This window comes from Musa acuminata, chromosome BXJ3-3 (genome assembly GCF_036884655.1).
Source record: "Musa acuminata AAA Group cultivar baxijiao chromosome BXJ3-3, Cavendish_Baxijiao_AAA, whole genome shotgun sequence".
NCBI classification, from domain to species: Eukaryota; Viridiplantae; Streptophyta; class Magnoliopsida; order Zingiberales; family Musaceae; genus Musa; species Musa acuminata.
Genome location: NC_088351.1, coordinates 6,763,381 through 6,776,295, shown reverse-complemented (window position 1 = coordinate 6,776,295; position 12,915 = coordinate 6,763,381). Strand labels below are relative to the sequence as shown.

General features: G+C 38.5%; 2 protein-coding genes across 5 annotated transcripts; one reads left to right on the top strand and one right to left on the bottom strand.

Moving 5' to 3' along the window:
* Positions 1–150: 150 nt before the first annotated feature.
* LOC135633179 (early nodulin-like protein 18) lies at positions 151–1,695 on the bottom strand. Of its 2 annotated transcripts, none has more exons than XM_065142352.1 (2): positions 1,153–1,695; positions 151–803 (listed from the first exon to the last, which is right to left on the bottom strand). In XM_065142352.1, exons 1-2 carry the CDS (start codon positions 1,376–1,378, stop codon positions 298–300), a joined length of 732 nt encoding a protein of 243 aa, XP_064998424.1. In that variant the 5' UTR covers positions 1,379–1,695; the 3' UTR covers positions 151–297. The 2 variants fall into 2 exon arrangements, with proteins under 2 accessions (XP_064998424.1, XP_064998425.1); XM_065142353.1 differs by having other exon boundaries at positions 1,149–1,280.
* Positions 1,696–6,517: 4,822 nt separating this feature from the next.
* On the top strand, positions 6,518–10,299 carry LOC135633012 (probable mediator of RNA polymerase II transcription subunit 26b). Of its 3 annotated transcripts, none has more exons than XM_065142013.1 (10): positions 6,518–6,620; positions 7,139–7,693; positions 7,913–7,981; positions 8,108–8,190; positions 8,509–8,561; positions 8,638–8,759; positions 8,881–8,908; positions 9,018–9,355; positions 9,439–9,529; positions 9,628–10,299. In XM_065142013.1, the coding sequence occupies exons 2-10, from the start codon at positions 7,280–7,282 to the stop codon at positions 9,747–9,749; spliced, it is 1,320 nt and encodes a 439-aa protein (XP_064998085.1). In that variant the 5' UTR covers positions 6,518–6,620; positions 7,139–7,279; the 3' UTR covers positions 9,750–10,299. The 3 variants fall into 3 exon arrangements, with proteins under 3 accessions (XP_064998085.1, XP_064998087.1, XP_064998086.1); XM_065142015.1 differs by having other exon boundaries at positions 6,617–6,753; XM_065142014.1 differs by lacking the exon at positions 6,518–6,620 and adding an exon at positions 6,629–7,065.
* The last annotated feature ends 2,616 nt before the right edge of the window (positions 10,300–12,915 follow it).

Sequence of the window (12,915 nt, the reverse complement as noted above, 5' to 3'; positions counted from 1 at the left end):
CATGTTGCAAGTGCTGTAGCCAATAATTGTCCAGCAGACTCTCTCCCATGAACAAGACATTGGAAATCTCCGGCTTAGTTTGAAGCGTTTCGCTCACCGGAACGGCGATCCCACAGCAGAAGCAGGAGCAACACAGGCAAGAGTGAGAACTAATAAAGCACAGTAGCCGATTCCTTTCATGAATTATCGTCGCTAACATCTACAAGTTGAATCACACTCGAATGTAAACCACGGCACACAAACTCGGATCAAATGAAAAGAATCGAAAGAACAATCACACTTGCTATTACTTCTTCTTCATCCGTGGACGAGCAGAACACCCACAAGGCTCAATCCGAGGTGAAACCTCCAACCCCGCTGCTGCTGGTTCCTCAGCATCCTCGCCAGGCTCTCTCCAGCCGCCGACGAAGCCTCCACGTTGCCTGCCTGGACTGGATTACTGAAGCTGGAAGGCACGGAGGGAACAGCCTCCCCGGGCACCACGCCACCCTTCTCCGGGGCAGCCTGCGCAGGGGCTTCCGCCTGATGCTCAAGGCTCTCCGGCAAGCCCTGCCCGTGGGTGACGTTGATCTTGAAGTGCTGCCCGTGCCGGCACTGCCGGCCGTCGTTGTTGCCCGAAAAGAAGTAAGTCATCCCTTCTTTGAGCAGAGGCACCGCGATGCTCACCTTCTCCTTGCTGAACTTTGGCGCCCCGGCCGACCACTCGATGGTGTCGTCGGTCTCGGCGTCGTTGTAGTTGCAGCGCTTGTAGGTGGTCACGTTGTAGGTCTGCACCACCGTGTGCCCCTTGTCTGTGTTGAAAACTGCATCGCAGCAACATCGTCCATGATCCATTGCAGAGAAACGATACAAGAAGAAAGATCGGTACTCAGAATCTAGAAGCTGGAACGTATAATCCTTTTCCTCGATCCAAACTCGCTAAATGTGCAGCGGTACATGAACTTTTATAGTATTCGATTGATGAATTCAAATTAATCACTCAAAAAAAAGAACCAAGTGTAATAAATTCCATGTCGTGGCTTTGAAGCTCTAAGAATCAAACAAAATCAGATACAACTTTTACTTCAGAAACAAGAAACCAAAGCATCATCCAAATGAAGGGGTTATGTGACAGCCTAAAGAACCTGTGTGCAGGAGAGGGAACTAACTCACTGAGGAAATCTCCAAGACTGAAGTTTTTGCCTGAAACCCATTTCTGGTAGTTGACCTGCGGCACCTGGAGCCTGTCATACCAGCCCAGGGAGTCCCCAACAGTGTAGTTCTGGTACGCATTTGCCCTTGGCGAATCGAGGAGGATCAGACAGAGAGAAGGCAGCAGGCGACACAAGGCATAGCAGGTGACCGGAGGAAGAACTCTGCAAGATCTGCTCTGTTCCATCTCTCTTGATGACTCGAGGAAGCTTTGGGATCTCAATATGCTAGAAAGAGAGTGTGACAACTGTCTCGTGAGAAAAAGGCATGCGGCTTGCCCCAACCACTCTTCTGCCACTGCTGTATTTTCTTGGTTGTTCTTCTTCGACTACAATTACAGATCATCGAGACAAAAAAAAAACCCTTAATAATCATGTGACCGAAGAAATATTTGGTTAATTTTTGTTGTAAGCTGAGATTTCATGACAGCCGAACTTTTTCCTCTGACAACGAAGATCTCCGTATGTTGGAAGGCAAGAGAAGAAGTCACCCAAAGTGCTACATTTCAAGAAAATGGCACGAGTGTGGATAGGAGGAGAAAGATGTCCATTTGGTGGGGGGGTGAAGCATGATGGAGATGCAAGAACAGAACCATGTGTCGGTAGCCACATGAGTATTGATTGGATCATGTGAAGGATGGATAGCTGGATTGAGTGACATGGTGATGGGTCCCTCAGCACATACAAATAGAACAGCCTGTAAACCCTTACGGCAAGTTATCCCATGCAACCTTTGGCCACCGCATGCCCCCATCTTGGCGGCTCAGTTATTATGCTTCTTTTACATTAAATAAGCGATTAGATGTGTCACTAATTAACCTATCTATTTAATTTAATTTAATTTAAATTAAATCTGTAGAAGAAAGAAGATTAACATTACCTCCTGCATAAGTATGACATGCTCACATTGCCCAATTGGAATCAGAAGACAGCTTAGGAAGAACTGTATGTTGGGCAGATGGCCCATTAGTACAGTCCATAGGGTTTTAGTAACCCATAACCCATTTTTCTCTAATCAAAATCTCTAATGAATAGAGCAAAAAAAAAACTATAGGTTCATAAAAAAAAATGAAAGGGTAGAAAAATAAGAAAAAAAAGATGAGGATAACACTGTTCTCAATCATCTAGACAGTATTTTCATCTAGTTAGATCAAATTTATAATGAATTCTTACTTGAGGAGATTTTGAATATTATGCACGATGATATAATTCTTATATCTCAGTTATTCTCTTGTGATTGTTGTTTGAGTTTTGAACAAGAAATTCTAAGATTTGTAAATTCATTATTTTTTAGTGAATTTTTTTTTACCTAGTTTTTACGCTTGAATGAATTTTTCATGTAAATCTTATTGTCTTATTCGATTATAAATTTTATTTTATTACGATCTATTTATATTTATTTGTATATAAAATTATCTTTTTATCTCATCACTATATTTATTTATGTTGCCATCTTTTTATACAATCACTGTATTTAGGTTCAGAGGCATGAAATCAAATCAAAAACAACGAAAGAGAAAGAAAATTACATGTAAGAATAATTCCACACAAGTGTTACTTTTGTATTCTATGGCAGCACTAGATTTGGTAATGGGTAATTAACATTTGAGGATCTCTAATCATTATTTCAGTCTAACATAATCTTGCATTAAACAAAAAAAGAACCGCATGAATTGGCCTGTTGACTCCACAAAAGAAGTACATTAAACATTTAATGTGGTCAACTACGTACATGAACCCACCCCATAGCAGTTAGGCTGTACGAAGATAATAAGCTTCATCGTTGACGTTGACCACTGCACACGCTTTTCATTTCGTTTGTTAATCTTGAGTCAACCATCAATTTAACTTCCAATTTATTACCTGGCATTGTGGTTGACTTTCTCCACACGCTTCAGCATATATTCCCCCCCCCCCCCCCAAACGCTTAGTCAACCATTACAAGATGAGACATTAGCGACAATTATTTACGATTATGAGAAGCATCCCATCCTTTTGCTACAATGGTGAGAACAAAAGTTGGGTAAATTTATTGATTTTTTTTTCAACATGTGCAGCACATTTTTAATATTTTATGATAAAACTATTTAATCCCATTTTTGTTAAAGAGTATGAGAACTAACGACTTAAAAGTCCATCGGATTTCTTCTGAAACGCAGACGTACCTCTCTTAAAACAATGTAAACATATTTGAAAAACATCATAATTGAGGTAAATTGACTCAAAACTCAATAATAATGATAAACCATTAGCTCTTTGTTATATATTAGTTGTATGAATCATTTATAGCGCATAACATTAGTTGTCATGGGATTACGTGTCTCTATATTTGCATTGTTTCTATTACTGCATGGTAAGAAATTTGACATACGTGTAGCTTTCTTTTTCTTCTTCGTTTCTTCTTCTTCTTCTTCTTCGTCATTTTGCAGGCATGGAAGATGGGATTAAAGGTTGGTGGTCCTCTGTTGTAAAGAGGGGGAGGGTGGGTGGGGAGTCTCCGTCTCCATCTTGTATCGACCTGTTCTCTGTTGGTGTCTATCATCACCCTAATCTTTCAAATGCTTCGTTTGTGGAGTGCGAGGAAAGTTGGATACTCGGTTTTGAGTTGGAGGAAGAGAATGAGCTGCTGCTTATCTGAATCTGACCCTCCTTCCATGGTGGATGACAACACATGGAAATGATTTTTATTCATCCTCCTACGAACTCATCAATAAAATATCGATCCATGTCGTCACCGTCCCAATGCATCAAAATATGACGTCGATCCAAAGTTCACATTGTAAATTGATGTCCCAATTTGAATAGACTTTGTGGTTGGGAATAATGGTAGTATTTTTAGTTTTTACAAAAAAGATATCCATATCTTACATTATATGATTAACATAATATACTTCAAAATTGCACAATAAAAATTAAATATCATGTTAAACTTTTTAATTTTTTATTATTATCTCTTGTGTATCATGAAAATAATAGACATCGAGCCCTAACGTCGCAAAGGATCATCGTTATCATTTCTACAAATATAACATGCTCTTCCTTTAATTAACTCTTAATCTACCGCAACGAAGCATTTTATACTGTGAGGCTGCTGTCATTTTAGAGGGATTAATATAACATTGTAGGAGCAGTTGTCAAAGATGAGTGTGATTAAAGTCCAAGATTTTGATGGATGTCCTAAATATAAATAATTATTTTATGTATTTTGAATATAATATATATATATATATATATATATATATATATTTATGGTACTTAATAAAGTATTTTTTTTGGTTCATGTACTTCAAAGAAAAATTAGGTGGCTAAAAGTCAACAACAGAAATCTAAGCTTTCAGGAGTTCAGAAACTCATGTTTTACGTGCATCTCATGTTTGATAGTGATGAGTTTTGTCTAAAGAATATTCAATACGTGCGTTCACATATCTCATGTTTGATAGTGATGAGTTTGAGGCATAAAATCGTAGAATTATGTATACATATAATGTGGTGAATATATCTCGAAAAGACATCACATATTTTTGGTGTGAAGACAACCAATTCATCTTTTATTTTCCCCAATAAAATCATATAATGGGATAATATTATCCTTTAAAACCATCACGATGCTTTAACTTCTCACGAATCATGGATTAATGCCTCACCATCTATCCAAGAACATGACTGGACAATTATAGCTCTATGTCTTGAGATATAATTATTTTATATCTCCATGATTAATTTTCATATATATTTCAAGAAGAAGATTCTTTTGTTAATTGGTTCACAAATTTTGCTTGGAGTTTTTTTTTTGTTAACTCAAAATTTTATATTTAATTAATTATATGGTTACAGTGATTTAGTACTATTCAAATCATAAATTCCTCCTAACAAAAAGACCCCTATCTATTTAACTAGTCTTTATATAAAAAATATATAAAATTTGCAAATCAAAGTTGACCGCTATCTAAATTATAATTCGATTCATATTATGTGATAAATCAATTAATTGAAATCATGACAAACATGTTTCATATATTATGCTAACCATTATAAATAACAGTGACAAATTTAAAGCCACACCAAAAGCATTCAGAGTGAGTCCTCTTACACCACAATCAGTGCCTTCCTCAAATGATTGCACCATCAATTTAGGGGCAATTAATTCTTGGCAAGAGATTACTTCCACCAGTAGTGAGTGGCTCAGCTTTGTTCAAATAAAAGAAAATGATGCACAAAGGTCAAGCAGGAAGATATGAAACTTCACATTCCCATCACTAGAAAAATAGGGTTGGTAATGTGTAATGTGGGACTCAACAATACACTATACAAATGTTGCCATCTAATCCCACCACATCATTATGAGAACCTCACTTCCCTTCCCAGCTAGTGATCATCTCCATCTCCATCATTTTTTATGCATGAATATAAATGAGCTACTCACAACCAGTAGTCAACTTTTTTGTGTGGTCATTGTTTAAGGTGAATAAATAATTTCATTTGCACTCTGTCCTCTAATGGGATTTTAGCCTTCTCAAGAGAATTGGGCAACAATTCTCATCCAATTAAGAGGTTTCTTTGATAAATAATACATGGATTTAATATAGCTAATGTATTATTTTATGTAAAATGAAAACTCCAATTTGACTCAATCACCTTTTCTCTAAACCCTAAATTTTCAGATTGAGTTTTGAGTAGTACTCTTCGTTTACCACAATGACCAACAAAAACTTGGAAGCCAAATCCTCCACAGCTGCCATTGGAAACCATGGTGTTAAGTTTATCTATCTTAGTTCCTTAATTAACCTTCTAAGACTAATTTGAGTGTGTTTTTATTAGATCCTATCAAATGATGAGGGGCTCAGTGGGTGAAACACTCACAATAGAGAAAGCTAATACGTGACATCAACATCAACGTTCGCACCTCAAGACAGCCGCCCATCAGAGCCGTCCATTCTCGTGATTCGATAGAAGAATGTAACGAATTTGGTGTATTACAACAATACTTTTGCCTACTCGGATTTGGAGTATGGAGGGGATCGTTGGGGCCCACTGTGAAAGGAGTGAACTTACCAGAACCGTGTCACAATGACGTGTTAATGTGGCGTTATCATTTCGTATCATAATAATGATTGGATCGGACGACTCACATGTTCACCAGATCAAGGATCACAAACAGCGAGAGCCCATCTCAACCGTCCATTCGATGGAGTCAACGATGAGTCGCTCCTTCCCTTTCTTACTATTTATGTAATTATGAATTTTATTAACTGCTTATATTAATTCCCTTGTGTGTGTATATACATATATATATATATATATATACGTATATTAAAGATCGGATTTTTGAGGTCATTCGAAGTTTATTTTAGGAACGGGGAGGCAGACGAAGGATTGGGCTGTTGGATTCGGTCCGCCGTAGTTCTGTTTCCTTGCGTCGCTTCGCTGCTGGTATTCATCTTCCCTCCCGTCTTCCCCCCCCGCTCCCTTCTCTCTTCCTCTCTGTGTCTTTGAGGAATCGAAAGGAGAGGACGAAAACATATTGTAACAGCAATCGGCAGTGAGAACGCAGATTGCGGAAAAGGTTTCGTTTCTCGAGTGATTTCTTGATTATTCTTTTGTTGGTTCTTGGTGCCCAATCTTTCCCTGTAACAGGAGGGTATTGTTTCGTTGTTGGGATGGAAGAAAAATAAGTTCTTCTGGATGTTCTGGAAGCCGTGAAGGAGGCGTTTGTGTGGGTGAAGAGAGGAAGAAATAGGGGGTTTGATCGATGTTTTTATCGCGTTTTCTGTGAGAAAAAGGGAAAATTCTTTGGGGCCTGGTTGATTGGTGCTTTGGGTGGTTTTTCTGTTGAGAAATCCGATCTTTTTGCTGGATTTTGGGTTCTCTTGAAAACGTAAGAACAGCTAGATCGAAACCGCACCAGTCAGTGGAAGCATTGATGCCCATTTGAGTTTTTCCGATCGCAGGCTAGGAATACGCGGCTAAGAATCGGTCTTGGCGCCGCCCCCTGGTCGAGAACCGGTCCAGAAGAAGTGGGTTTTGTTTGCGATCGCTTCGGTCCTAGTCCTGCCTGCGTGCTTTTGTCGCCGGAGCTGTCTCTCGCTGCCATGGCTGACTCGTCCGGGTCGCTTGATTACTGGAGAAAGTTCTTCCGCAGTGCTAATTCCGACATCTTCGAAGTGATAGAGCATGCCGTCCTCGTCGCGGCGTCGGACTACCCCGAAGAATTCAGGAGTAGGAGGGATCGGATGGTGGAGAATCTGTTCACCGTTCTGCTGCCAAGGTGCTTCGGGTGCGACCGCGTCGCTGAGGGGGAGGAGGGGAACGCCAGCGTCAAGAGGGACGGAGAGAAGGAGAGCAAAGTGGATAGCAACAACGTTGGGCCCGAGGACCTGAACCGGATTGTGAGCAACTACAGCTTCGATGAAGCCGAGGCGCTCACAGAGGAGATGGAAGAGGAGGGCCAAATCGTTGGGGAGGTTCTAAGGATAAAGGAGATCTTTGCCAACCATCATGATGAGGTTTGTGTCATTGCTCCTCTCTTAAATTCAACTTATTTGATGTCTTTCTGGTTACACCTACGGTTTTTGGCTCATTCTATAGCTGAATTTGCAGAATCATTATGGTGTTAGAATTCTTTTTGTTGTATAATTTAGGTTGAATGATATCACTTTGATCTTAACTTGAAACTTTGAAGAAGTTGTGCCGATTGTATTTATATTTGCTTTGCTGATTTGCAGTCTGAGAGCACACTGTTTGAGTCACTAAGGAGGCTGCAGTTGATGGAACTTTCTGTCGAAGTACTGAAGGTGAGGAATAGAATCTATTTTACAGTTTAGTTGTTGCCTGTTCCCCTAAAGATGCAATAGTTTGGTTACCAGGAAAGCAATGTCTGACTTGCTGTATATCAAATTTCTGTATCATTTGGATCATAGGCAACTGAGATTGGAAAAGCTGTTAACGGTCTACGGAAGCACAACTCTAAGCAAATTCGCCACCTTGTTCGGACTCTCATTGAGTAAGTTTCTTTTACTGTAACAAATTTATTCAGAGACTGATAAAAATAGCTCATGAAATATTTACAATGCTAATTTTAGTAGAGTCCGGCATGTCGAGCATGGTTTTTTAAAAGATGAAGGATTTAAGATGTCATGTTCATGCGTGGATTTCATATCAGCTTTTGGAGCATTGAGGGGATATGCATTAGACTGCTGAAACATTCTTGCAATTAGTGCCTTTCACTTGGCTTTTCTTACAGCTTAGTGAAGTATATAAATTATGTAATGGCTGGTTAGACGCTTGTTTAACCCTGCTTCAATTTCTTTTTATGCGACAGTGGTTGGAAGGTTTTGGTTGAAGAATGGGTGAGAGCTACAGCTGCCATTGCAGGTAGACAGTCTTTTCCTTCCATATTGTCATGGCTTTGTCATTTATGAGTTCTCATAAGTGTTTATGAACGCATCAGTTACAGATAACTCTCCTGACAATGAAAATCCTCCTATTGAAGATGAGGAAGGGCTCCCATCCCCTCCTTTGGATGAGGGAGCTCTTTTTGCCACTCAAACTACTTCCATCCAGCTCTCAGAGGTATGGCATATAAAATTCTGGATGATATATTGTCGGTCCTTTCTCATTGAAGCATAATCTTCTAGTTCTGAAACCAACTGACTGGTTTTATTTTATGTGCCTTGACTGTTCGGATATGAAGTTCTTCGATGGAATGGATGATGATGGAAGTGAGTAATTGTGCTTTCTGTCTGGTTATGAGTTTTGCTGATGCATTTTCTTCTTGTTCAATTTCCACTATGCACTGACGTCATCCATCTACTGGAAAATATTATTCAGATTTCAGAACTAATGGGGAGTTTGAGAAGCAGTGGAAAAATGGAAGGATGCTTAAAGTAACTGATGAACCAGAGAGGAAACAACAGCCTCTCATTCCAAAAGAGAAGGGGGAGGCAAGGAGGCAAGAATTAGTCATTAAACCAGCAAAGCCACAGGAGCACTTGGTTAGAGACGCAAAGCATGAAATTATTGTAAACAAGCAAAGCAAGCCTGTGATGTCTGGGTCTGGCAGACAACTAAAACTAGCCTCCAATCAGAAAGCTCACAGCGAGATGAAAACTACACAGCATCAAGGCAATGCTGGAGTTCAGAGGAAGCCATCGGTGGTTTCACTAGATGTAAGTTTATCCGATCGCTAAAAAACTTTGGATAAAGTAGGTTTGGAGGAGCTTATCCATTGAATACTTTGCACTCTATACAGAACACAAGGAACTCAGAGGAAGCCTTAATACAAGCTAAGCTAGAAGTGGCAAAGAGGAAGCTTCATGAAGGTTACCAGCTAGCAGAAAATAGTATGTTTCAATCCAAAACATCTATTGTGCTTTTATCAACTTTCTACAATTAAAATTAATAGCTTATTTGATGTGTGCTTCACATTCATCTATGGCAGCAAAAAAGCAGCGAACGATACAAGTAATGGAGCTGCATGATCTGCCAAAACAGGCACACAATAGGCATCCAATTCTGAAATCCAGAAACCAGAGTAGGAGTTGGGCAAGTGGTCGGCACTAGTCATGTTAATTCTCCAAGTGGATTGCCAACTTACAGCTCTGAGCCGACCCTTTTTCTCCACATTGGAACATCTGTGGCTTGTACTTAAGCGGGGAATGACTACCTGCGTACCTTTCGCTCAAATGCCCTGTCTGTTTTTTTAGAGCGAAAGGTACGCAGGTAGTCATTCCCCGCTTGCTGTTGAAACTGTCTCCACCAGCTGAGCTCGGACATGAAGGCTGTACAAACTTCTTTTTGTTTTTGGGATTTTTCCCTAAATGATGACTTAGAAACCATGATTATATACTGCAAAAGATGCTGGGGGTCTTACAATAGATATAGAAACCCTGAGGACTCAAAAGAGTTCCAGAATTGAGAAAACATTTGGGACGCTGGATTGCATACTGACCTGGTCACAATTCATTGGTTGTTATTAGATAACAGTGTATACATGTCTTTAACAAATCTTTGATCATTTTCCATTTTATGATCAGTCCTGTTGCCTGAATGATGTAAAAGCAGCGCTTGCTTTACAAAATGACAATTATTATACCAATGATCATATTCCAGATTCTGTGGTGTTTGTTGGCTGGTGTTTTCTGAAAGCTGCCTGATTCATTCAATCTCAATTCAATCATTCACCAGTAAGAAAAGGTAGGTGATACTGGTTGTGGTGGTGGAACTGGGTAGGTGCCATCATTCACAACCTTCATTTCTGTACCTTGACTTAGGCACCAAAATTTGTCTATTTTATTGCAAATAATGAATGGAACTTGAAGAACAATCAAGTCAAATAAGGAAGTCTTGGACTGCATCCTTCCTTGCAAAATTTGACACACCTATCAAAATAGGAGAGAGAGAGAGTAAAATGTTTGATTTTTCCTGATAATCTGAATTCAAGACACTAAACAACACCTTAAAAGATTTGACTTTTTGATAGATTAGATGACTGAATCATAGTAAGGGTTGGGTTCTTTCTGTGGATACATGCACACAAAAAAAAAAAACAAAAAAACTAATAATCTCTGCTGTTGTTTTGGCAGTGTAAATGCCTCTCCTTTTGTTTTGGCAGTGTAAATGCCTCTCCTTTGGTCATCTTCTCTCCTAAAGATACCGAGTCTCAAGAAAGGTGGATAGAAATTAAAGCACATTGAAACTACCGTAGTTGACGCTCACTGCATGCATCAGCACTATTGCTCTTTCTGCCTGCCTCTTCTTCTCTTCGGTCACTGCATGCATCAGCACTGCACAATCACCCAACTCATGGCTTCACTAAACACCATCCCAACAAGGTGTAGTCGAAGAATATAGACTTCTTCCTGCATATTATTATTATTATTATTATTATTATATATTTATATTCGTCTATTAGGGTTTTTATTCCTTTTCTTAATTCCAACTCTATGCCTTTTGGCCAAATAAATGCAAAAAAACCATTAAGAATAATCAAAGTAGCTATCAAGAAAATGATAAAAATAAAAAAAAATTGATTGGGTATCTATCTTAATGGAAACTAAAATTTCATTGATCGGTCTAATCAGGTTTTGATATGAATACGAGTAGCTTAATTATTATCCGAGTAACGTTTTATATAATTTATTTAAGTAACTATAATTCCTGTAATCAACGAGCTCCGTCCACCTGACGCAGCATGACTTGTATTCGTTCGACGACTAAGATTTAACGATGCGAAGAACGGACGGTGATCCGAGATCCCTGAAACAGGCGGCTGGAAACCAAAGCGGGAGATTCGCATGCATCAGAGCTGACTCATTCACTCCAAGTCTTTACGCTCCTTAGTGGGCAAAACAATTCCACGCGATGGCTATGGTCGGCGAAGAGTTAGTCTGTGACGACATCTCGTGTTGGCTTAAGCTGCGGTCTTCATCTTTGTTGTCAGCATCAGCTCTTTAAGCTCGGGGGTTGGTGGCTGCAGGTTTTCCGCTGGATGAGCCTTTTAGTTTGCTGTTTGTCCTTTACATGACGATTGAAAACTGTGGACAGGGTGTTCTGATGGCCTCTGAACAACTCAGGAGCCAATTCACTGCAGACACACCAATCTCATTAGTATTCTTCTACAATAATAATAAAAATAATCAAATCATATATTCTAAATATTTAGAATCGATTATGTATGAATCTTTTAAAAGATTATATGTTAAATTAAGTTTAAAATATTTATATCTTTATTTATGATTTGTATTAATAATTTTTAAATATTTCTTTACTTCTGTTTGTATGATTAATATTAATTATTTCATATGTTCTAAATATTTTTAGATATATATTCATACCGTCTTAAATGATTTATCGATATTATATTTGATTATTCATAAATAAAAATATTCTTTTCTATCTACTGCCGTAATTCCAAATATCCATCTTAGTATTTTTGTCTCACCGACATAAGCTATTTGTATATTATTTTTTAATTATTTATTATTCAATTCATAAATAATATGTACAAAAAATTTATGTTGTTAAGATGAAAATATTAAGATAAATACAGGAAATTATTAGAAAAAAATATTTGTTATTCATAAATAATTAAGTATAGCTTGTATGCTTATGGGACCTACCGAAATGATGGTTATTCTCATTCTTCATTGGATTGTATTAATTTGTGGATGCTGTTTAGTGACATGAACATCTTAGCTACAATATGTGTCGTTCAGTCTGGGTTTTTGAATGTAGTCTTCACTCGCAGCCATTTGGTGAAGTCAACTAAGTTGATGTGCACTGCAAGAAAGTCAAAGTTCAAGTGGAGGAGTCAATGCCTAATGCCTGCAACCGGTTTCATTTAATGTATGTGAACTTAAAAGACTGTTCTACACAAAAGATAAGAAGACTGAAATAAATTAGTGTTGAACGATGAGACGCTAGATTGGCATTTAATTCTGGGGAGAACATTGAAACCGGCATCATCAAGTCGGATTCCAAAAGTTCAATGAGATGATAGCACACAATTGGCAATAGGGATAACAATTTGGAATACGATCAGCCCCATTTTTAGCTTTCAATATCATACATAGAACATTGGTGATAAAAGCACATAAAGGAAGCTAAAAATTACAAGGAGGCATCATTTCCCTCATTAAACCACATGCCATCCCATCCACCCATTGATAAAAAAATCTAAACTCGTTTTACAAGGAGGCCTCACATAATAACAAGGAAAAGGGATATT

Excerpts from the sequence above, each read along its gene's own strand:
- LOC135633179 (XM_065142352.1), bottom strand. The coding sequence starts at position 1,378 with ATGGAACAGAGCAGATCTTGCAGAGTTCTTCCTCCGGTCACCTGCTAT. Across the intron at positions 804-1,152 it reads CAGTCTTGGAGATTTCCTCA|TTTTCAACACAGACAAGGGG; the intron begins GTGAGTTAGTTC and ends GCTGCGATGCAG.
- LOC135633012 (XM_065142013.1), top strand. The coding sequence starts at position 7,280 with ATGGCTGACTCGTCCGGGTCGCTTGATTACTGGAGAAAGTTCTTCCGC. Across the intron at positions 8,760-8,880 it reads CTTCCATCCAGCTCTCAGAG|TTCTTCGATGGAATGGATGA; the intron begins GTATGGCATATA and ends TCGGATATGAAG. Across the intron at positions 9,356-9,438 it reads CATCGGTGGTTTCACTAGAT|AACACAAGGAACTCAGAGGA; the intron begins GTAAGTTTATCC and ends CACTCTATACAG.